Here is a 26407-nt window from a genome sequence, read left to right on the forward strand (position 1 = left end):
GCTTGAAGGTTATCTGCCAAACTGTTTTATCCCCAACCCCAGTTGAGGTGCAGCCCACACTTCGTTTGTTGGGTAGAGAAAAGTAAGGAAACCTGGATACCTTTCCTTTGTTGAATATACAAAATAATATATTTTCCACACAGTTTTTGCGTTTAGTGCTTGATTGTGACAGGGTTTGTTTATTTCCTTGGGTTATAAACGCCCTTTATATGTACAGTCGGGGTTCTTGTGTCCCGATGTGGTCAGCCGACACGTGTTTCGACCCGTAGGACCTTCTCAAATGTTCAAAATCATATTTGGTGACAATTAGTGTTTTGTGTGTCGATAAAGTGACATGGTATACATTACATTTGTGCATGGTGCATAGTGTTGGGTGGAGAGTGGTGTATGTCAATTTATTTCCAAGCATTTACATATTTACACGTTTGTTCCATCATGATGAAGGAAGGGAGAGAAACAGAGAGAGGGAGAGAGGGAAGAAGGCAAAGGTCAGCACGAGATCCACAGAGGATTGGGAATTGAGTTATGGTTGCATGTATGTGATTCTTACCTATGACTTGCGATCCGGCGCCGCCTGTTAGTCTTAGTATGTGATCATGAGTTGGAGTAGTAATACACCTGAATTGAAGAAGAAATATTTGTTCCTATGTGCCTTATGGGTGCCTGAGATATATTCTTTAAAGTCCTTTATGGAAGCCGTATACTCTATTTTAAAGGGTATAAATGAAAGACAGTGGTTAGTGGATATTTCATTGGGAGAAGTCAAATGAAGAATGAATGATTTAGAGGATACTACATGGAAGCTCAACAACATAGAACAAGATCCCATCCAACTCAAGACCCCAGAGACCAGAGTGCTCTGGAACAATGTATGTCTTTATAGTCTCCCAGAGGGGTAAGGATCCCATTGCCTTTTTGTTTTCCATGTTCCCTGAGTTACTGGGACTTTAACTAGGGCCGTAAATGAAGATCGAAAGGGACCACCATCTTGGTCCAATGACCCCTAATTTAAATATCAAGAACAGGCCAAAGCGGCTCATTAAATAGTTTCTGGACTATTCACAAAACCTTTCTATCCCAAAGTGCCTCCAAACTTATAGTGGATCTCAGGAAATGCTCCCTAAACCTTGCCCTTTACTAAAATAACTAGCCAATTGGGTTGGTCTTTTGCATCTGTGCTTCTTCAGGGTACCTGTAGATAGAGAATCAAACACATTTGATATTCCAGAGAAGCTGAGAGAATTCTTCAGGGAAATGAGGCAAGAGAAGGTGGAGTTAGAATTACCACAACCTAGCATTTGGTTAAATGAATGCGACAAAATAAATATCAGATATTGGTAGATAAAGAGTGATTACTACATATAATGAAAATGCTTAAATGCCCTAATTCTGAAATTCCTAAAAATGTAGCTCTATGAAATATTGCAATGCTTATTGTTTATCCTATATATTTTAAATAGACAATGCTGTTTTTAAAATAAAACATGTTTTTGTCTTTTAGAACCTGAGAAAACACTTTGGGGTATTCTAGATGATCACAATCAGTATTTGTGTCTGATATTGTATCCTCAGTGTCTGCCATGTTTTCAGAAATTGTTGTCACAAATTGAAAGAATAGCCCAACCCACCCAGGTCCTGGGCAGATTGGACTTGCCCATTAACATTGCAGCCAAATTTATTTATTTTTCTCCAAATCATGACTTGTTTCTCATACCAGGGTCATGCACTCACCCTTATCTCTTCAGACCATGCCCACAGTGCTTCTATATATGCCCTCATTTTTTTTGGGCATCTTCTACTTATTTTGACCACGCCCCTGGAGGAAACACCGTTCACGAAATGAATGTTGTCATCAACCGATCAAAATGACATTCAGAAAAACACATGTGATGCTTTTAGGTGTTGAGGCACTCATCTCTCAGCATAACAACTAATGTGTTTGTAGCTTTAGAACATTATGCTTAGTGGATGGTCACCACAATGCAAAACGATTGAGAGTGATGTCAAGCTGCAACTATGTGTCTACCTTTTGGTGACAATCCATCCACTGAGTGCTGCAGCCTTGAGCTAGGGTTTCCCTGAAACTGTAATTGTGGTTGGCAAATACTGTCGTCACACACATGGCTTTTGTTTCCTAAAGATGGATGGGCACAAAACATTGCAAGAAAAAGGCACTAAGGTGGCTGGACATTTTCCAAGAAAGTTGAGTCCATAGTGGTTAAATGATGGTAAATCTATTTGCCTCTCCACAAATGGCATATGTGCGTATCACTACCTCACTAATGTACTATTAAAAATGAAAACAAATGTCCAGATCTTTTCATCTCATTATCTATCCTCCCCTGATTTGTTTGGTTTGCTGTCCAAATGTATTTATTTATTTCAATCTCCTTCTTACCATGTAGTTTTGTGTCTTTTTATGTGTGCCAGTCTCTTCTTCATGTCTTTCTCCCCTTGTCTCCAGCTATACATCTATTTCTCTTTATCTGTCTTCTTTTACCACAAATATATTTCCCCATTTAATGCTTTCGGCATGTCTTGGATCTCTTCTCCCTTTTTCTTTTGTCCAATATATGTGCTTTTCCTTTCTCTATTTTCAGATTGTTCCTTTACTATTTCTTGCCTTTATTGTCCTATCTTCTTTGCAGTGCCTCCTCTTTTGTATATCTTGTTGTTTCCTTTCTTTCTTTCTTTCTTGATTTCTTTCTTTCCTTTTCCTTCCTTCTTTCTTTCTTTGTCTTTCTTTTTTCCCTTCTTGTTTTCTTTCTTTCTTGCTTTCCTCCTTATTTCATCTGTTTATCTCCCGCCCCGACCTATCTGGTCATCTACACTGCTGCTTTATGTGATGTGCTTTTGCTCTGCCTCCACAGGAGAGGGTCCATTCCCTGGAGTCATTGACATGTTTGGCGGAATTGGGGGGCTTGTGGAGTTTCGCAGTGGTCTCTTAGCCAGTCATGGTTTCGCCTCTCTTGCCTTGCCCTACTTTGGATATGAGGACTTGCCACGCACTTTGACTGAAGTGGATCTGGAGTACTTTGAGGAAGCAGCAAACTTACTCTTGAAGCATCCCAAGGTGGGTTACTCATGCAGCCCAAATCCTCAACTTATTTAATATCTGTCCTTTTGTTCTTGCTCTTTAGCTTCAGGCAGCTGCTGTGCATGCCTATTCTTTAGCTCATAGAAGAAAGTGGAGAAACCGTTGCAAAACTTCATATTTGAGACATTTTAAAAAACACACATAACCATATAGTGGTATGTTGCATTGCCCGTACATTCTTGAACGCAGGCCTACATTTGGTTGTATGGCCATCTACAAACGTGCCACCCATAAATCCTCACTAGTGCTTTAGTATATGTACGGATCCAATTGCCTAGCAGATCCAAAACATCTCTGTAGATTGGCCTCTTCCTGGGTCTACAGAGATGAGGTAGCTCTTCTTAATGCTCTGGGCTCTGCCTGAGACGGGTCCTACCAGGGATCCAGTTCGGATGATGGAACAGTCCGCTTGATAATTGACACAATGCACCGCTCTATTAATGGATGCTCATGTACACAGTATGATCTGAGGTGGTTCTGGTCTTCAGAATGTGTGTCGCAACGAAGCTGGAAAAGGCTGAAAATGCATCAAATATTTCACCAGTGGGTGCTTCAGCTGCATTTTCAGTAAATACCAACACATTTGGTAATTACCACAAATGCTGCCATCACATTAGTCAATAATTTCCTATGTTTACAAATTCAAATTCTGGTGTTGTAGGCTGTTACATTATGGGTGGATACGCCTTTTTACTGCAGAAGGTGGTGACTGCTGCAGTGACAGCTTCCAAATGCTATCACCGCTGCTGGGGGTTCCGTACACAGCCACCTTTTTTGCAGTGTCATTAATATACTGGAACTACATGAGAATTCATGTAGTTTCGAGAGTGGTGTTACCATGGTAGTTTCCTACTGTAAAAGGAACTGGACTTCATTATCGAAACAACACAATCCACTTTAGCATTGACCAGAATAGAGCTAGAATATCAAATCTGTTGCAATGATGTTTAGCAACAGAGTCCTGGTTATGGTTATGTAACTTCCAGGATGCATACTAGAAAATTACATTGATTTGAAAGAGCATTCAAGAATACCATATTGTCTGTAAGAACCACACAGTAGTTGCCCAAGCATGTATTGTGGATTTTCAGAACAAAATCCCCTTGCTTAAAGCATTTTTGCTGATATTTCACGTGCTGAACATTGTCCAGGAAGAATCCACAACCCATTGGATCTGGTCTCTGTCGTGTGACTGGTCATGAGCTCCCTTCCATGATAGTAGTACCTCCTTCTCTGGAACCATTGTAATCACTTTTGGACAGTAAGCTTCACACACACATACATTCTGGACTCTTACCAGGTGCCTACTAAAAATGTTCATTGTGTTCATTGTGTACTTGTCCCACTCTTCCAGCTTCCCCATTAGCTGCCCATTCTCTGATATGTTCTTTTTGAACTGCACTGAAAGTGAATCCACTTTTGTGAATATTTCCCAACAGTATCACATGACCTTTTCTGCGTGTAGATTACTGGGGTTTCCGAATCAAGGGTGTAATTCTGCATTTTGTTGTGATTAAGTGTCTCCTTCCTGCTGTATTCATGCCACTGAAAGTGAGTCCTCCCTGACCAAAGTGAGTTGACCTGGGCTGTGCCCCGGAAGTGCTTCTGTGAGGTATCCTTAAGAAGAATGTTGAGCGAAAAGAGAAGAGACGGAGCTCACCGATGAACGCTAGACACCAATGAAGGACATTACATTGAGGGGAAACATTTGAGGCTGAAGCATGAAGCAAGTAAACCACAGTGAAAATGAAAATAAACATTACAGCTGAATGCTGGTTCTTGTAGTCAGTTATCAGTTACCAGAGCACTTTGAGAGAGTGAGGAAAAAGAGTGAAGTAGCATGCTTGAACTTGGAGTCACATTTCCTAGAGTACAATGAGTGAATACAAAGAGTCAAGCTACTGGAACCTTGATTCACAGTTCCTAGACAGTACAACTTACAGACAAAAACCGATTCCGAAACCAGAAAACAAAAATGTTACAAGCTCTGGGAGCCCTGTCATGGTTTACACAAACATTGAAATATCAGGCCATTGACATTGTCTTGAGAGTGTATTGTGCAAAAGCAAAGCCTATTGAAAAACATGGGACTAGTTTGTGGACCACTGCTGATGTCACTAGTCTTCAAATTGTGGAGAATTGTTTCAAAGTCCCTATTTGGTGTGCCCAATTCAGTATGCTTGGTTCATGGCAAGCTTGATATGGGCTACTTGGAGGATGAATTCATTCTAGAGCCTGTCAAGTTTTGGCTCAGAGTTTGAGGAAATAATAGAGCTGCTCTCTCACATTTAATCTTATATCATGTTATTTCATGTGAGGTTGAATGCCTGTGCATTCCTTGGCTACCACATATCAAGAAACAAATGGCCCTGGTAAACTGTAACAACTGTGTGGTATGGATATGATGGTGAGTCAGGTACGTGTGGGAACTCTTTATTCGGGGACCGCACATGCGCTCCTTTCTCCTACTACTGTACTCTCCTTTATCCAACCTCAACCTTCTCCAACCTTCCTGTGCTCTTGTGCTAACCCAGTTATCTATTTTGGAACATAAGCACAAGAACACTAGATACTAGACCACTTCCCTCTTTAAAACCTTAACACAATAACATTCTGAAGATATAAAATAAACCATCTTGTACCTAGGTATATAGCAACATTGACAACTAATTCTATTAATTAAAATAATATGTAATCAACAAAATTCAGTTAAACCATTCAAAAGCGAAACAATTATTCATTCATAAAAGATGAATAAACTTCCTACAGACATTACAGGAATTCTAGACTTATATCATCTCTCTTTGACTTGCCATGCAACAGAATCGCAGTCTGATATCAAGCTTTCTGCTCTCATTCCCACTTCCCTTCCTATCACATCATTGCTATGAATGGGCCTTCCATTTTCCTCTCCCTCACTGCTACATTGGTTGGGATTTTGCTAAGCGGTGTTGTTGAATATTCTGCTGGATTGAACCTAGAGTGTGTAGATGATCTGTGATCTAGCTGTAATGGTGAATTACTCTACTTTCCACATCCTTCCGTCATCAGTGCGTACAGCTCCTTTACATATATGAATCACTTTGTGAGGTGCCGAATATTTAGACTTTTCTTTTGGAATGGTCCCCGGCAACTTTACTTTCATCCATTCACCTATTCTAAAGTTCGGTTGGTATGACTCCTGTGAACGAGGATATTATATTCCCATCTTTCTTGTGAACTCAGCATGTAAGGGAGCATCGTCGACACACATCTGCTACCACAGACATGTAATTTATTATTTTCTTCCACAGCCACCATACCTTTGTAGGTAAAGGAGTTTTTTGCCTTCTCAGAACCTCAAAAGGGGAGGCCTTTGTGGTGGGATGTGGCATCAACACAGATAATAAAAGAAACATACAAAACCTGAGTCAGTGAGATGATCAGTCTTGCTAAAAAACTAATGTGTCAAAAAAGTGGGCCAGGACTACTGACCTTATTTCAGTAGGATCCGGTGCAGGGACATCGAGAAAGCTTCCTATTATTGGAGCCATACATTATTGGTCTGTTGAGGAAACATACAGAAAGTCTGCTGTGAGTGAAACTAAATCTCTAATTTTTGTGGTAATGTCAATCATCTTGAAGGAGTTCAATGTACATACCTTTAGTGCCAACCATTGCTCAAAGGTGTATATATGGAGTGCGCACATTTCTATAGTCTTCTGTGTGAAACCTACAGAAGGAGACACAATGGGAGGAGTCCTGTGTATTCGTGGTAGTAAAATTGCAAATGTCATGTTGGAATTTTTACATCTAGGGCGCGTGACAACTGATAGTCATATATTATGTCAATGTCCTATACAGCAGGCAAACGCGTCCCGCGGGCCGCCCGATAACAATATTACTTTGTCAAAGTTTAAAAAGGAACGGGCACCCTTAAACATTAGAAGGGAACCAAGACTCCTAATTCTTGTCAGCACCAGGGGACACCTTGATGACAGGGGTGGCTTCCCTTACCGCAGTATATCTTGAAAAATTCAGGCTATTTCTCTTGCTATCTGGTGGTTGCCGGTACTTGGGATAACAAGACGCTTTCCCTCGCAAGGTAACAGGTATAGATGCAGGCCTTACCTTGCCTCAAGACCATCTGGATAGTCTCTGAGAGCCGCTGATGCCAAACGTGCAGATTCCGTGGATGTTAATACAAACACGTATCTATTACTTCCGCGTCTAAATACTGACGCTGCTCGGGAGTGGAAGTAGAAAGAGGACACAATCAATGTGTGTACAGTGATGCGAGTTGAAACCACTCTGCATTGTGGATCCGTATATTCATCAAACGGGGCTTGTTACATGGTTAGATATCCAAAAAAAGTATCAAACAGGATCTTGATTATTTATTAGAAAAAAGTTTTTTGAAAAAAATTATTATTATTAGCAAACGTATTGCTTGATTCAGACACAAATTGTTTTATTCAAAAAACGGGGGGTAAATTCTATAACACTCGCTTTAACAGTAAAGGAGCACAAAAAATCTGCAAACCTGATTTAGGAAATGTACATGTCATGTACTCATATGTCGACCTATGCAGAGTATTGTGTTGGTGGAAATGGAGAAAAGACTCTCCGACTCCGAAGCGTGATACCAAAGCCAAACACGGGGAGATGTATATACATCTGTCACTACTCTGTGGTCCATGGTGCATCTAATTAGAAAATGCTACACACAAGGGGCCGGCTGGTGCGTGATAATGCATGCGCTATGCCTGATGTTTCAGGCAACAGTAGAGAGAACTTTTTGTGTGTTTCCACTTATTATCCCTACTTAGTGAACTAGTGTCATTCTTCTCATTTAGAGTCTTACATACATCTCACTCCTGAGATAAACACCATTTTCACTGTCTTCATTAAACACAATTGAAAGGTCTCTTGCTCCCTACTTGTACATGGAATCTCGTGACCCACACAGAATTCAATGGTATTTCTATACATTCAATGACATTTTCCAAGAAAAAACAACCTCTTTTTTATGCTGTCTTTGGAACAGAGTATACAGAAACTATTTTAACGGCCCCTGAATTGGCAAAAGACGGACAATGAATCCTCTCTTACTGGTCCCTGATATGTTGTTTACGACCTTCTGATGTAATATGTGCACCAAATGTACAATACAATGGGTATAATAGATTGTATACTCAAGGACAACAAATCTACTCCACCATTATGTGCCTGTTCGATCTTATCGGAATACAAGACACCATAGGGGCTCAAAAAAATAGACTCCATTCAGTGGCTAAATTCAACCGATTCTTGACACTGTCCAATTTCTGGATCCATTTCTGCTCTAATTGTTTTAATTCTAGATCTCTGTCGCCACCTCTGATTTTTGCCTTTACAATCTGGATCACGTACCATGTTAGCTCTGTATACTTATGCTTTTTTTGAAGATAATGGTCAACAAGAGGTTTATCTGGGACACTGTTTTTTAGACATGATCGGCATCTGATACCATAGATAGCCCACACTGTTTTGGATTTGGAGAAATCATTTAGTTTCCAATCTATGTGGTATAACTTTATGCTCTTTACTTTAGTTGTTAGATTGCATACTGAGCATTGTCCACATTTGTGGTGGCCTATTACAAGTGGTAGTGCCCATAATGTTGCTTGTTCAGATCTTGGTATTTGTTCCTCCTTGTAAGTATGTACGAGCATTTGCTTCAAGTTTTGAGTTTTTTTAAAGCAACTCTTGGTTTTGATGGCTGAAAATCCAGAGTGGTTATCAAAGACCAATGTTTCAAAACACTCTTTTTATTGCTAAGCTAATTGGGCTGTATGTAGTCACACAAGTTATTCTTTCTTCCACGTTCTTTGTTTGTTTGAGACACGTTTCCCTACTAATATTTCTTGCTCTTTTTCTGCCATTTTTTATGCACTTGTTAGGGTATCCTCGTTCTTTCAGACAGGTTAATTCATGTGCATGTTCATCAAACTGTCTGATATTGGAGCAGTTCCTCCTTATTCGAAGACACTGGCCAAAAGGCAGATTAAGTTTAAATTGGCTCGGATGATAACTGCCAAAATGAAGCAATGTATTTTTGTCCTTAGGTTTACGAAAGAGTGTTATTTCTAACTTATTGCGAGGTGTCTTCTTTATCATGAGATCCAAGAAAGGAAGCTCTTGTGTATCTGCAGTCATGGTGAAATTAAGAAAACGGTCTTGGGTGTTCAACCACTCTTTAAATTCATTGAGTTGTTCTCTTGTTCCGGTCCATATGGTGAAAATATCATCGATGTAACGATTCACATTTTTCATGTATCGTTGAAAAGGATTCTGGTTATTAAAGATGAAAGATGTTTCAAAAGTGTCCATGTACAAATTTGCAATGTCGGGCGCGAAAGTGGCGCCCATACTTGTTCCATGTATTTGTCAGTACATCTTAGTTTAAAAAATGAAGAAATGTTCTGTAAGGGCCACTCTAGTACATTCCAAGATAATGGTGGTACTCGGCCATCTGGGTCCGGTCTTAGATCTAAATTATCTTTCAAAACTTTCAAGCTTTCAGTTTGTGGTATACTTGTATACCACGCTTCGACATTGAAGCTTACCAAAATGTCTTGTTCTTCTATTTCAAGAGTATCAATGATATTAATCATTTCAGTACTGTCTCTCACATAAGATTGCATTTCTACTACAATAGGGTGCAGGAAAAAATCTACATATTGAGACAGAGGCTCCAGGACTGAGCCGATTGCTGATACGATCAGTCTTCCAGATGGATGTTTATCATCTTTATGAATCTTAGGCAAGATGTATAAATCTGCCATGGTGGGATGAGGTTTGTTGAGAAAGCCCTTTTCGCCTATCCACCCATCTCTTGTTGCATGTAGTGATAAGCTGTTAATTTCCTCTTGTAGTCTCTGTGTAGGATTTGTTTCCTGTAATCTATAGTAGTTCACAATGTTCAGTAATTTCATTGCTTCCTTACTGTAATCATCTCTACCCCACTTGACAATACCCCCGCCTTTATCGGCCGGCTTTATCAGAAAATCCAATGATGCATCAAGATGTGATATGGCATCTCGTTCACTTTTTGAGAGATTATCTCTAGTGCAGTTTTTGCTTTTCATGGCATTTTTTACTTCATGGAGTACTTTGTTCTCGAAAGTATTAATCAAAGGTGGCGACGGAGATCTAGAATTAAAACGATTAGAGCAGAAATGGATCCAGAAATTGGACAGTGTCATGAATGGGTTGAATTCAGCCATTGAATGAAGTCTATTTCTTTGAGCCCCTATGGTGTCTTGTATTCCATAAGATCATGAAGGCACATAATGGTGGAGTAGACTTGTTGTCCTTGAGTATGCAATCTATTATACCCATTGTATTGTACATTTGGTGCACATATTACATCAGAAGGTAGTCAACAACATATCAGGGACTAGTAAGAGACAATCATTGTGCGCCTTTTGCCAATTCAGGGGCCATTAAAATAGTTTCTGTATACTCTGTTCCAAAGACAGCATGAAAAAGAGGTTGTTTTTCTTGGAAAATGTCATTGAATGTATAGAAATACCATTGAATTCTGTGTGGATCACTAGATTCCATGTGCAAGTAAGAAGCAAGAGACCTTTCAGCGGTGTTTAATGAAGACGGTGAAAAATCTCAGGAGTGAGATGTTATTTGATGTATGTAAGACTCTAAATGAGAAGAATGAGACTAGTTCACTAAATAGGGATAATAAGTGGAAACACACAAACAGTTCTCTCTACTGTTGCCTGAAACATCAGGCATAGCGAATGCATTATCACGCACCAGCCGGCCCCTTGTGTGTAGTGTTTTCTAATTAGATGCTCCATGGACCACAGAGAGTAGTGACAGATGTATATACATCTTCCTATGTTTTACTTTGGTATCACACTTGGGAGTCGGAGAGTCTTTTCTCCATTTCCACCAACACAATACTCTGCATAGGTCGACATATGAGTACATGACATGTACATTTCCTAAATCAGGTTTGCAGTTTTTTTGTGCTCCTTTACTTTTAAAGCGAGTGTTATAGAATTTACCCCCTGTTTTTTAATAAAACAATTTGTCTCTGAATCAAGCAATACGTTTGCTGATAATAATTTTTTCAAAAAACCTTTTTCTAATAAATAATCAAGATCCTGTTTGATAATTTTTTCGGATTTCTAGCCATGTAACAAGCCCAGTTTGATGAATATACGGATCCACAATGCCGAGTGGTTTCAACTCATATCACTGTACACACATTGATTGTGTCCTGTTTCTACTTCCACTCCCGAGTGGGGTCAGTATTTAGACGTGGAAGTAACAGAGGCGCGTTTGGCATCAGCGGCTCTCAGAGACTATCCAGATGGTCTTGCGGCGAGGTAAGGCCTGCATCTATACCTGTTACCTTGCGAGGGAAAGGGTCTTGTTATACCAAGTACCACAAACCACCAGATAGCATGAGAAATTGCCTGAATTTTTCAATGTATACTGTGGTATGGGAAGCCACCCCTGACATCAAAGTGCCCTCTGGTGCTGACAAGAATTTGGAGTCTTGGTTCCCTTATAATGTTTAAGGGTAGCCCTTCCTTTTTAAACTTTGACAAAAGTAATATTGTTATGGGATGGCCCGCGGGACGTGTTTGCCTGCTGTATAGGACATTGATTTAATATATGACTATCAGTTGTCACGCTCCGCCCTAGATGTAAAAATTCCAACATGACATTTGCAATTTTACTACCATGAATACACAGGACTCCTCCCATTGTGTCTCCTTCTGTAGGTTTCACACAGAAGATGACTATATAAATGTGCGCACTCCATCTATATACCTTTGAGCAATGGTTGGCACTAAAGGTATGTACATTGAACTTCTTTGAGATGATTGACATTACCACAATAATTAGAGATTTAGTTTCACTCACAACAGACTTTCTGTATGTTTCCTCAACAGGCCAATAGTGTATGGCTCCAATAATAGGAAGCTTTCTCGATGTCCCTGCACCGGATCCTTCTGAAATAAGGTCAGTAGTCCTGGCCCACTTTTTTGACACATTAGTCTTTAATAATAATAATAATAATTTCACATTTATAGAGCGCTACGAAGGTATCTGAGCGCGGCTTATTATTACCCACAGTGTGTGGTGCTCATTTATCGACCTCGGAAGGATGAAAGGCTGAGTTTGGCCCTGCCAGTATTCGAATCTGCGTTAGCAAATTCTGCACGGATGTCAAAGCGAGCCCTCTACTCGCTGTGCCACTTGACCGACTGATCAAGACTGATCACCTCACTGACTCAGGTTTTGTGTGTTTCTTTTATTATCTGTGTTTAGGAAGAACTAAGGGTTACAAGGTATATGAACTACAAGAAACCAATAACAACATCTGTCCTGAGGAAGGCCTCCGGAAAAACCTTCTCTAGGATGGTTTTTATTCCACGGAAATAGGCCGAAACGCGTCGACACAACATCCCTATGCCATTTTGGTTCTTAAAAAACAACCAAATTGCATTGAGTATACATTGACTATATAATGCACTATACATTGCATTGACTAATAAGCCCTTTTTGAAAAGTATGACTAAACGAAATGCAAAAAGAAATGAGGTTCTATAGAAAACCCTTGTAATGTATAATTTTTACAATCTGCAATGCAATGTTTATCTGTTTTGTCTATATATGAATTTCTAAAATGAAGAGACCTCTCATGGTTAAAATAAATATTTAATTGTTTTTTATGTGACGAAAACACTTGAAATCCTGAGTCTGGGTGATCTATGGTGTTCTTAGAATGATACCACCATTTAGATGTCAATAAGTGGTGAACACAAAGTGTGAAAATTCACAGGAGACAGGGGTAGCTTGTGTTTCATTGCTTTTCACCCATAAACATGCAATAGCTTCTCTATTTATGACTGAATAATTCACTGCAGCCGGTTTGGGCGCTCACGAGGCATGGGTTTTCTCTTCCATTTAAAAATGTGCTAATATCGCCCCAACCTTTTGTTAGCATCTGCATTAATAATCATGTTGTCTTTTGTGTTGAAAGACTTTGTGTGCAAGCTTTTACGATGAGACCTTTCACTGACTCAAAAGCCTGTTGTTCTCTGCCCCAATTAAAATTGGTCCCCTTCTTATTTATGCATCTTAGTGGTTCCACTACAGATGCAAAGTTCTATGCAAACCTGGCATACAACTCACATAAACCCAGGAACAACATTAGTTCCTCTATTGTGGTGGGAGCTAGAGTTTCTTCGATTTCCTTTGTTCATTTGGTTCTTGGTCTAACTCCTTCTAGTGACAAGGTGTGTCCTAAGTAATCCACTTCCTTTACGAACAATTTGCATTTGGTGACTTTTTTTCTAGGACTTCTGGCACAACTATCATGTATTTTTCCTTGGAATCAGTGTGTTAATAAGTAACCCTGGAAGGTGATAAAATTCTTAGAGTGTCCAAAATGTTTATCCATCAATGGCTAAAAAGCTGCGACAGCTGAAGCAACCCCGAAGGGAATCTGTAGGAATATGTCAAACTGTGTTGTGAAGGCTGTTAAGTGATTAGAGTCTTGGGTGAGCTCGACCTGAGTGTAGGTCTAATGTAAAGAAGTATTTTGATGGTGTCTACTAACTCCTTCTTCTGACACTGGGGCTCAACGTGTTGGAGGGTCAGGGTCTGACCAGGGATTGTTGTGGTGCTGGTGCCAGCTGCCTCCCCTGATGTATTCCCTTTTTCTGTTCGTGGAGTGGCCATGGTTCTGTAGGATATATTGCACTGTACGGGAGATATTGTCATGACCCCTATCCCTGACCCCCTCAGTTGCAACAGCCGCTTGACAGCAGTGAGGTTACAGCCCCCCCAGTGACTCCAAGGGGCTTAAGAACCCATCAACAGCAGACCTGGAAACAGTCCTGGCGCCTTTGGCGCCATGCTCATTATCAAGCATAAGGCAAGCCCACTTTGAGCCTTAATCCAACATGGAGGCCCTTCCTGCAGCTCAGTTCCATGAACTGAAGCATGCAGGCTAGTGTTTTGGGTGTGGTCGAATCTTCAGGTGTGGCTGGCTATATAAGCCACGCCCGAACTGGGATTCACACTTCGCGCTATTCTGCACTCCTGCAGCGTAACGCTCACCATGTCCAGCTCCAGCTCATCTTGTTGCAGCGGCTTGAATCTGCAGCATCACCCCTGAATTCCACCGGCAACCTGCAAGAACAAGAACAGCATTATCAAGAAACACTTGTGAGTAGCAGCTCCAACATCCATCCGCGCATCAATCCGCGTTCAGTGGCTCACCCATCTCCGGAGCGCTTCACGGCCTGCAAGAACAAGAACAGCATTAGCGAGGAACAATTACCTGTGAGTAACAGCTTCTTCATCCGTCCGCGCTCGGTGGCTTCACCATTTCCGGAGTGCTCTGCAACCTGCAAGGTAAAGGACTACATTAACAGCGGGTTCGATCATCGCGCTGCGCTAATCTGCAAAGGTGACTGAAAAAAAACGCAAAACACCATTAACCACTTACCTGCATACCCGGTCACCGAACAAACTGCATTTCGGATCATCAGCGCACTGTCTCCTGCGTGAAGGAGAGAAAGGAATACAGGTCAGCAAACTGGCTCACGTTGTGCAGCAAACTACTTACCTCAGCCTTAACCATCCGGCGCTGTGGCTCCGCAACAGCAACAATCTCTGTGAAGACAGAAAGAGACATTAAGAGCAAAGAAGGGAAAAAGAACACTGAAAAGCACAGGGAACGAAAAGAAGACAGGAGAAGGAACAAAGACTAAAAACACTCACCTGAGCACATTAAACAAGTCAGTGTCACAGCCGGACTGGACCCGACACAAGGGCACAGGACCAGTGAAGTAACTAGGCCCTCAGAACGCCCTCAACTAACATGCGCCCCTGCACTGAGACGCAGGACGGAAAGCTTCACGCACAAGAAAATAAGGTGAGGCATAACCCTAAGGGAAGGGACTTGGTCAGTGGGAGATGTGAACTCCCATCACAGGCTCAGCATCTAAACCCCCCATTCTCCTGTCATAGGACATGTCCATCAGCCAACATACAACCAAGCAGAAAGGGGTCCAGGACAGCGCACAGCCTCCGTCCAGCATCGTTTGGTGTCCCTGTGGATATCAGGTGAGCGTAACAGAACGTGAAGCCTCCTTAAAACATCCATCTGGGCATCATGGAAACATCTGAGACTGATCAACTAGCCCAGTTACCGGGGGAATTACGGGCTGAAGTGCACTCCGCCCGGCAAGAAGCCAAAGCTCTTAGAAGGGAATTGATAGTCGCCAAGGATCGTACCGATGATTTAGCTAGGCAATTACTGAAAACACAGGCCGGTCAGGCTCCATTGCCAGGAACTGTTCCGCCGGTTTCCGCCACATCTGTCAATCCGGTGCAAGTGATCCTCCCTGGGGCGGTTCCTTTGGCCTCACCAGAATGTTTCACCGGGGATCCAAAGAGATATGCAGTGTACATGAACCAGTGCCACTTCCATTTTCTCTGCAGACCCGGAGCCCTTCCGAATGATCAGTCACACCTTTGTTCTGTCATATCTGAGTGGCAGTGCCACAGATTGGTCTGTACCGTTGGTGAAACAGGATGATCCACTCTTGCGAGATTTCGGAGGGTTCCAACAGGGAATGGAAAAGATGTTCACCCGACACACCCAGGGTCAAGCTCTGGACAACGAACGTCTATCTCTTCGCCAGGGCAGCCAAGATCTATTGACATACATCGCCGCCTTTAGCAGTCTCATAGTTGAAACTGGGTGGCTGGAGGAGAAAAGTCCCACGTTATTCCATCGAGCGTTATGGGGGGAATCGAAAGACGTCCTAGCTCAGGTGGTAAACCCACCAAGAGACTGTGCCGAATTCATAAACCTTGTTGTGCAGTTCGACCACAGGCTGCACGATCGAAAGTCCGATCGGGCCAGAACAGATAATCGTACTGTGTATGTACGTCCCAAAGAGTATATTCCATGTGCATCAGAAAACACTTCAGAACCCATGCAAATCAGGGGGGTACGCAGCCCATTGACCAAGGCCGAAAGAGATAAAAGGAGGCAACAACAACTGTGCCTGTACTGTGGGAAGCCTGGTCATTTCCTCAGGGATTGCCCAGTGAAGCCTCCTAGGAGAATGGTTGGGGCTACTGAAAAGGAAGGAGGAGAACCTGAGTCAGAAAACTTCCAGGCCCGGCAAGCGTAGAGGTCCGTTTGTCGAGCGAAAAGGAAGAGCCACAGACCTCACACCTTGCCCTGCCTGTGATTCTGATCAGTCACCGACAACTGTCTCGGATGCATGATTTGGAGGCTTATATAGACAGCAGAGATGTTGGTAACTACATAGACCAACCAGAAAACGACAACGGAGAAGGTTACCACCGTCGACAGCACAGACATAGCTTCGGGTCCTGTAACTCAACGCACAGCAGAACTAATCCTTCTGCGCCAGGATGGACCTCGGGAAGCCATAGCCTTCGACCTTATCAAGGCCCCTCAGTTCCGGGTGATTTTGGGGATGCCGTGGTTGGTGGCTCACAATCCTAGCATCGACTGGCGCGCAAAGAAATTGACTTTCTCCAGTGACTGTGTTCACGCCTGCTACCAAGTAGATGTGCCAATGTCTGATCCGTTAACACCAGCTCAAGGTAAAGAGGCAGTGGTTCTAGGTGTACCGAGTACGTTACCAAGCGAATACCAAGACTTCCAAGATGTTTTCCAGAAGGAGCAGGCTAATACCTTACCCCCTCACAGGCCATATGACTGTCAGATCGACCTTGTACCCGGAGCACAAATCCCATGTAGTCACATTTATGCACTCACGGAACTGGAAAACCTCCATCTGAAATCATACCTTGACCAATATCTGGCAAACAGATTCATCCGCCCGTCTTAATCCCCGGCAGCTTCACCCCTATTCTTCGTACCCAAGAAGGAGGGAGACTTGAGAACGTGCATCGATTACAGCGCACTAAATCAAGTAACAGTAAAAAACCGCTACCCTCTACCCCTGATCCGGGAACTGCTGGACCAAGTCAAAGATGCCCAAATTTACACCAAATTGGACCTCATGGGGGCATAACATCTCATAAGGGTAAAGAAAGGAGATGAATGGAAGACTGCCTTTTGTACCAAGTATGGGCTGTACGAATATCAGGTGATGCCCTTCGGGCTTTGCAACGCTCCCGCTGCATTCCAGTACTTCATGAACGATGTGCTGCGAGATTTGATCGACGTATGTTCCCTAGTGTACATTGACGACATCTTGGTGTATTCCTCTTCCAAACAAGATCGTGTTAGGCACGTACGCTCCGTCCTTGCAAAACTATGTCAGCACCAACTATACGCTAAACTTGAGAAATGCTCCTTTCATGTCACCGAAGTTGAGTTCTTGGGTTTCATCCTCACTCCTAGAGGCGTCCGGATGGATATGCACAAAGTAGTTGCCATTCTTAATTGGTTATCCCCATCTTCAGTGAAAGGCGTCCAGAGTATGCTCGGTTTTGTGAACTTTTACCGTCGATTCATTCAGGGTTTCTCGCAGATTGTACACCCGATCACTTCTTTGTTACGGAAGACTAACAAGCATTTCCAATGGACTGAAGAGGCAGAAAAGGCCTTTCAGGAACTGAAGAGGAGGTTTACCTCAGCCCCAGTTTTATGACACCCTTGCCCAGACCTCCCATATATAGTAGAAATAGACGCCTCCAGCATGGCAATGGGGGCAGTTCTTTCCCAAAGAGATCCCGGAACCGGCCAATTACATCCTGTGGCCTTTTGGTCGCGTACATTTTCCACACCTGAACTTAATTATGCAATTACGGACAAAGAACTCCTAGCGATTAAAGCAGCCTTTAAGGCTTGGCGACATTACCTCTTGGGCGACAGACATACCATCACTGTAATCGCTGACCATCGGAATCTTTAATACCTCAAGTCGGCAAAAGCTCAATCATCTTGCCAACTCAGGTGGGCTTTATTTTTCGCGGAGTATGATTACATAATCACCTATCGACCGGGAGTTCAGAATGGTAAGGCAGACGCCTTATCTCGCATGGGAGTTGATGAAAATGCCTACTCAACCCCAGACCCTGTAGCCATCATTCTGGGTGACAGACTACTTGTTCTCACCACCACATTGTCTTTGAAAGAACTCCATGAGGAAATTCAGCTTCTAATGAACACTGAGACATTACAGGACTGGGCCACTCAAGGTGAACATCGCACAATCAAGGATCAACTCCCGTATTTTAGGGGACGTTTATATCTACCTAATAAGGCATTACAAGAGCAAGTCATCTCAGGTTATCATGACTCTCTGATGGAAGGGCACCCTGGGATAGCCAATACTTTAGCCAAGGTGAAAAGACATTATTGGTAGCCAACCTGGCGAAAGGACATCGTACAGTTTATTCTATCGTGTGGCATCTGTGTGCAGAATAAATCCAGAAAGCAAAATCCTCCAGGCCTTCTGAAGCCTTTGGAGGTTCCACCTGCACCCTGGCACTCTCTCTCTCTCTCTCTCGATTTCATCACCAACCTGCCTCCCTGCCAGGATTCAACACTATTCTAGTGGTAGTGGACCTTTTTTCAGAAATGGCCCATTTTATACCACTTAAGGGTCTACCAAATGCATCCAGTCTGGCAAAAGTATTCTTGGAACAAATCGTGCGACTACACGGATTTCCCTCCGTCCTGATTTCAGACCGAGGCAGTCAATTTGTGCCTAAATTCTGGAGAAAGAGTTGTGCAATGGGCCAAATTGATATCCGTCTATCCACCAGTCACCATCTACAAACTGATGGCCAAACAGAACGGACAAATCAGACATTAGAGCATCAGGTTGAAGATGGTTGGAAGGATGTGCTATGGATAGCCAAATATGCGTACAACAATTAATTACACTCCAGTACAGGACAGAGTCCGTTCTATACCATGTATGGAAGAAATCCACGTACTTCGGAGTTGGACGTCCCTACGACCTTGGAAATGCCAGCAGTAAAAACTTTAGATACAACTATCACTCAGACTTTCAAGAAGGCGGAACACCTGATTCAAGACAAAGAAAGACAGAAAAGTTTTGCAGACCAACGCTGACAAAGTGCCCCAACCTACCAAGTTGGAGATGAAGTCTGGTTAGCGTCTCGACATGTGCCCATAAGAGGATCCCAAACATTTCATCCCAGGTAACTGGGACCTTACACCATCAAGGCTATCATAAACCCTTTGGCGGTAAAACTAGCTTAACCATCGAACATGCAGATCCATCCAGTGTTCCACGTCTCACTTCTAAAGCCAGTTCAACCTGGAACCCGGATTAAGACGCCACCAAATCCGATATTGGTTAATGAAGAGCCTGAATACGAAGTGAAAGACATCCTTTGCTCAAAAATCACCAAGTCCAAGTTATATTATTTAGTGGACTGGAAAGGGTACGGCCCTCCGGACAGGACATGGGAGCCGAGCGAGCATCTCCATGCACCATGCCTGGTTAAACGTTTTACGTTTTGAGAGGGGCCTTAGGGGGGAGTGCTGTCATGACCCCTATCTCTGACCCTCCTCAGTTGCAACAGCCCCCTGACAGCAGTGAGGTTACAGCCCCCCACAGTGACTCCACGGGACTTAAGAACCAATCAAGAGCAGACCTGGAGACAGTCCTGGTGCCTTTGGCGCCAGGCTCATTATCAAGAATAAGGCAAGCCCACTTTGAGCCTTAATCCAACATGGAGGCCCTTCCTGCAGCTCAGTTCCATGAACTGAAGCATGCAGTCTAGTGTTTTGGGTGTGGTCGGATCTTCAGGTGTGGCTGGCTATATAAGCCATGCCCGAACTGGGATTCACACTTCACGTTATTCTGCACTCCTGCAGCGTAACGCTCAGAGTGTCCAGCTCCAGCTCATCTGCTTCTCCCCGGCAGCTTGAATCTGCAGCATCACCCCTGGATTCGACCGGCAACCTGCAGGAACAAGAACAGCATTATCAAGAAACACTTACCTGTGAGTAGCAGCTCCAACATCCATCCGCGCATCAGTCCGTGCTCAGTGGCTCACCCATCTCCGGAGCGCTCCGCGGCTTGCAAGAACAAGAACATCATTAGCGAGGAACAATTAGCTGTGAGTAACAGCTTCTTCATCCGTCCATGGTCGGTGGCTTCACCATCTCCGGAGTGCTCTGCAACCTGCAAGGAAAAGGACAACATTAACAGCAGGTTCTAACATCGCACTGCGCTAATCTGCAACGGTGACTGGAAAAACATGCAAAACACCATTAACCACTTGCCTGCATACCCGGTCACCGTTGCAGATTAGCGCAGTGCGATGTTAGAACGTGCTGTTAATGAGAGAAAGGAATACAGTTTGGCAAACTGGCTCACGTTGTGCAGTGCCGTGCTTGGCACTAAACTACTTACCTCAGCCTTAACCATCCGGCACTACGGCTCTGCAACAGCAACAATCCCTGTGAAGACAGAAAGAGACATAAGAGCAAAGAAGGGAAAAAGAACACCAAAAAGGATAGGGAACTAAAAGAAGACAGGAGAAGGAACAAAGGCTAAAAATACTCACCTGAGCACATTAAACAAGTCGGTGTCGCAGCCGGACTTGACCCGACACAAGGGCACAGGACCAGTGAAGTAACTAGGCCCTCAGAACGCCCTCAACTAAGACGCGCCCCTGCACTGAGATGCAGGACGGAGAGCTTCACGCACAAGAAAATAAGGTGAGGTATAACCCTAAGGGAAGGGACTTGGTCAGTGGGAGGTAGGCTCCCCCATCACAGGCTCAGTATCTAAACCCCCCATTCTCCTGTCATAGGACCTGTCCATCAGCCAACATACAACCAAGCAAAAACGGGGTCCAGGACAGCGCACAGCCTCCATCCAGCATCGTGCGGCGTCCCCGTGGATATCAGGTGAGCGTAACAGATATATATTATGTCCTTGTCACCAAAGGAGGTTTTCCTTCTCTTTTTGTGTGTGTGTGTGTCGAAAATGCTCCTTCGGTTGATCAACTGTTTTTCCATAGGTCCGAGATGCAGACATTCTACGTTGGATTGTATTGCTAGGCAACACTCTACTTTTCTGGGTTGATAGTGTGCTGCTGCATGTGAATAGGTGCTTTCCTCTAGCGTGTGCTCAGCGATGCTTGTGCTCACTTCACCATCATGTGCCCCCTTTTTCTCCCCAAATATACTGTTTTGGGCAGAGGGGACAGGGCAGCGTGTTACTTCGGGTCTGCCGGTGACTCTCTCAAATCAGATTTCTGGCTGAGGACATTTCCAGGCCGTCGGTTGTCTGATGTCCACTGACCGCGGGTTCTTAGTGAAGCGATCCCAGTAGGAAAGGAGGAACTTGTCGCCAATGTGGTATGTAAATGATGAGCAGGAGCCAGGTACAAGTGGGAACATTCTTTATTCTGTGACCACACACACTCATCTTCCTCCTTCTACTTTGATCTCCTTTCTCCACCCTTCCCCAACCATCCTCTGCTCTAGTGCAAACCCTGTGTTCTATCTCGGAACATGAGCGAGAGAGCGCCGGATATTACAAACTGAAATACAAGTACAACCAGTATTTCTAGTATGATACTTATATAGATATTTGTAAATACGGCATGAACAAGTGGAAATGACCAAAACCTTGAACTGTACCCATATTATTTGTACTACTCAAAGTTGCTCATTATTCCCTTTAGACAAGCCATAGGCATGATCGAGTGTTAATCACAACGGCATGGTTTAATTTGCTACCACTGAGAGCTGTCACTGGTAAGTGGTCATCAGACAATGCTAGACAAAGGAACTTGACTATATATTCTGCAATGGTGTGCAGAAGTATATTCTCCACTTCTTTTTCTTCTGCCGCCTACACTAAACCTAGGAACAAAACAGGGCCAGAGCCCCTGTTAAGGCAATGTAGGCCATCATTAATTTATCTACGTTTGGCAAATACTCAGCTGTTAGCCTGGACCTTAAATGCCTACCTTCGATGTGCTCTAAAGAATGTTTTAATAAATTCTATTTGAGGTTAGTTTTAACATATGTTGGATGTATATATTTATTGTTTATTTTATGTTGTGTGGTTAATAATGTTGTTTTGTACTGATGGACATTTTTATTTATCCAAATAATGTTCTCTAATGGGCAAGCTTATTAGCTGAACATATTGGGCCCGATTCATAGAATAAAATTGCACGGAAAAAGGGGCGCTTGTCTGCAAAATGCGCACAAGCGCCCGTTTGTCGATTTGTGGAACACAATGCACGGTGGTTGACTTGACTTGCGCTGAATCCGCGTGGGTCCAACACGTCACTGCGACACCATGAACGCCTTGCGTGAGACGTCCAGGGAAGGGCATACCATCTTGCGCAGTCACCTAAAAAGGGGGCAGAACACGTGGAATGGGGAACAACAAGCGTAAATGTGGGCGTTACGCGGGAAGTACCACAGTAAAATACTTGCAACACCCACACGTGCGCTAACAACATGGATACATGGAATCGAACAGAGCTCACCGGTGCGCAGAAAAAGAAACGCTAATCCAGAAACATGTCCGCCACGCGAAAGCAGGCATAAGCGTCACTGCGCACTAAAACAATGCATAAAAAGGCGTGCGAAAAACCAACGCGCGTATACAGCTACAATGAATGTCCCATTTTTCGCAGCAGTGATCGTTTGAGACAGCAGGAGGAGGAGGATAGCCAGGGCACGCATTTTTTCACCCAGGTCTAGCCTTTTTGGGATGCCTGATGACCAGGAGTATGGCAGGTATAGGTTTCCACCTCATATCATATTAGACCTGGTCACGGAGCGGGAAGATGACCTCACATCACCCACCTGCGCTCCCAAGCAGTGAGCCCCGTGTAAAAGGTGCTCCATGTACTGCTTTTTTTGGCCACTGGGTCATTTCAGGTGACAACTGCCATAGTCGGGGCCCTTTCACAGACCATGCAGTCACGCTGCCTACACCAGGTGTTGGCAATCATGACTGCACGCCCCTCAGTCCGCAGGCACATATACATGTCCAGGACTATAACGGGGTGGCCCACTTCCCTAAAGTGCTTGGTGCCATTGATTGCCATTGATTGCACCCATGTGGCCCTACGTCCACTTAGGTCCACAGAGCACATCTATCGCAATTGCAAGCACTGTCATTCCATCAACGTGCAGGTTGTATGTGATGCCAAGGGTATCATTACCTCTGTATATGCAAACTATCCAGGGTCCACCCATGATGGTTTCATATTCAGAATGTCACCCCTGTACCGTGCCCTAGAAGCTGGGAGGCATTGCAACACATGGCTCATTGGTGAGTACAAATGGTCCTGCAAATGCATGCATGTCTCACACAGACAAAACCACACCACTGACAACCCATCTCAACTCTACAGGAGGCAGTGCCTACCGTCTGCGCACCTACATGATGACGCCAATACGGAACCCCACCACCCCACCCCAGGTAAGATACAACGCAGCCCATACTGCAACTAGGGCCACAGTGGACCGCATATTCGGAGTGCAAAAGTCCCGCTCCCGCTCCCTTGACCACTCTGGTGGTGAGCTACTATATGCACCACCAGCAGTGTGCAGGATCATTGTGGCAGCATGTGTCCTGCACAACGTTGCAACACGGCGTGGCGTACCGGTGGACATGGTGGTGCCCCCACATCCCAAACCACATGCACGGCGTCTGCGCATGGGAGGGGCAAGGGCACGTGGCGAGGCTGCCCATACCCAGCCTGTGGCACAATGTTTCAGCTAAAATCCAACCCCTGTGGAGTGCATACATCCCTGGCACATTCCAGGTGACAATCGATGATGACAAAGGGACAATCATCTGTACCAACCTTAACACCCTGAGAATGTGTCCTTGGAAGTGCTACATTGTGTGCATCCCTTAGTACTAAAAGTATTTCAATCAGGTGTGCACAAAAGGAACACATGGAAGATGGGGTATGCCACTAACACCATGCCAAAGTACACACCTAAATGCAGTTATGTCACCTAAACCCTCCCATGTTTCATGTCACCTGGTTGACACACCATGCCATGGCATGCAATGTCCAAACTGAGAAAAAATGGCCAACACATAACACTACTGTCACAATCAACCAAACAAGTTCAGAAATAACTCACTCATCAATATAATAATGTACACATAAACATCAATTGACCAGTACAACATACCACAAACACAGGACCCAAGAGTGAATCTGTCTGACAGTGACCATTCATAATTGCACATGTGCCTCAATGTGTCATGACTTGCACATGGCACCCTTGTATATTTGTGTCGCACTGCTAACCAAAGGGGACAGGGAAGCACATAAAGCAGGAAGGCTAACAATAATGGAGATAGTCAAGCCAATACATGAAGATGAAACATGAACAAAGGATGTATCTCATTGTCCAAACAAAAAGGGATGCTAACCATGCACTGAACAAACAATCATGAATCCCACTAGGGGTGTATACACAGGTCGGACTTCAGACTGTCCACAGATATAATGGAAGCCCAATGCCTCTGTGTAAGTTACTTTTACATGCTGCACTCTTTGCAGGCCCATGGAAAGGGGAAGCAGGAGTGGCATATGTGTCTGGACCCTAAGGCACAAACAAGGAGGGTACCAACACGAGACAAGCCTGCATGGGTCCAGCTGGAATCTACAGTGGATGCCCTTGGCTACCACACAAATCAACACACTATCACATAAATGTACAATGGACAAAAAACAAGTAAAGAAAATAAAAAATGCCCATGAGGGCCCGGGGCAGGTGGGTGGGGCACCCAGGAGGGAGGAGGTGCACGTTAACAGATGTCGAGAGAAAAGAAAAACCCTCCATGAGTTAATGGGCCGCACGGCTATCATGGATCGGGAGAGCTGACGCTGCTGTCGCCACCCTCTAGTGTTATATCAGAATGTGGTAGTGATAAGGGAGAATCACCACGTATAGCCCTGGTCTAGTCCTCCATGGCAGTGGCCATGCGGGTCTGATATGCTTGCATCTGCAACATGATGGCTCGGCGATCCCCATGCAACACCTCACAGGATGCACGCACGTGATGGTATAAATCATCAGTTGCATCTGCTCTTCAGACCGTCTACTGCTTGCTGCCTCAAGTGCAGCCAGTGTAGTTCTGAGGGACCTATACTCAAACCTCAGGGCCTCCCTGTGGGCCCGACCCTCTGCAGCCATGAATGCACGCAAAGCCCTCAGTTCTGCCCGTCGGCTCCTGTTGTTGACCACCATGTTCAGCCTGTGTGAGCTGCATGTGGACCGCAATGCCTGCTGCTGGTGCTCCACCTGCCTTGCTGAGGGTATCATGAAATTGGCCACCCTATCCATGCCCTGAGCCAACATCTCTTATGAAGCAGCCTGTTGTTGTGCAACAGGATACATGGACTGCTAACACAAAGTATCGCCAGCTAACACACGGCCACCGCGTTGGCGGATTCCATGCCTACACGGGCCAAGGGAACCTGGCCATTGATGTGATGGTGCTGTCTGTGGCTGCACCTTGATCAGGAGACCCCCTGGACCAGCAGTCAATACTGTGGAGCGTGACCCTGCAGCCATAACCACCACAGACTGACGTACCACCACTTACTGGCCCTGTGAGGGGTCATCCCCCCTTCAGACATTTGTGATACAACAGCACCCACAGTCGATGCACTCACCTGCGACGGCCCAGAGGTATTCATATCTGTTTCACCCCCAGAGCCAAAGTCTTCCTCAGAGGTGGACTCAGACTGAGTCAGGGCCGGGATGGCCTGTAGCACCAGTGGATCTTCACGGGCTATGACACTGTGTCCTGCACTGGTGGTTGATTGTGGCTCAGTATCCTGTTTCTCCTCCACCTCCTCCTCCTGCATCCAGTGCCTCATTACCAGCACATGGACAGACAAATAAATGAAGAGCCATGTAAATAGCATAGCCCACACACATAGGCATCACAATGTTGTCATGCAACACATCAACCTGCCATGTCACAAACTCCTACGCAGTGTCAATGCAAGTGAAGTGTGGCATGAAAGCAGTATGGACGTGTATGGAAGGGCTAAATGCAACATGTAGTGCATGGTGTATAGCACCTGCTTTGCACACGAGTACCTGACTGGCATAGTTCATTCACCAACATCACTGATGCAAATACACATATTCCACGTAGCACAGCCATGCCTGAACTGTAAAACTGCATGAGATGGAACTTGCTGACTACTGTCCCAGAGCCATGTACAATGGACGTGACATGACATGACATGTAATTCACAAACTCAATACACACAAGTGTCACAAGGTGATACGAT

At 44.2% G+C, this 26407-nt stretch overlaps 1 protein-coding gene across 2 annotated transcripts in view; it reads left to right on the top strand.

The window, feature by feature from the left end:
* The window catches only part of LOC138513783 (acyl-coenzyme A amino acid N-acyltransferase 1-like), a 238546-nt gene that overhangs the window by 136576 nt on the left and 75563 nt on the right, over nucleotides 1-26407 (top strand). For both annotated transcript variants that reach the window (XM_069628878.1, XM_069628879.1), the window contains exon 3: nucleotides 2871-3073. In XM_069628878.1, the coding sequence (XP_069484979.1) occupies nucleotides 2871-3073 (203 nt within the window). The remainder of the gene's footprint in view (nucleotides 1-2870; nucleotides 3074-26407) is intronic.

This window comes from Ambystoma mexicanum, chromosome 12, assembly GCF_040938575.1.
Source record: "Ambystoma mexicanum isolate Mex_15411 chromosome 12, UKY_AmexF1_1, whole genome shotgun sequence".
Lineage (NCBI taxonomy): Eukaryota > Metazoa > Chordata > Amphibia > Caudata > Ambystomatidae > Ambystoma > Ambystoma mexicanum.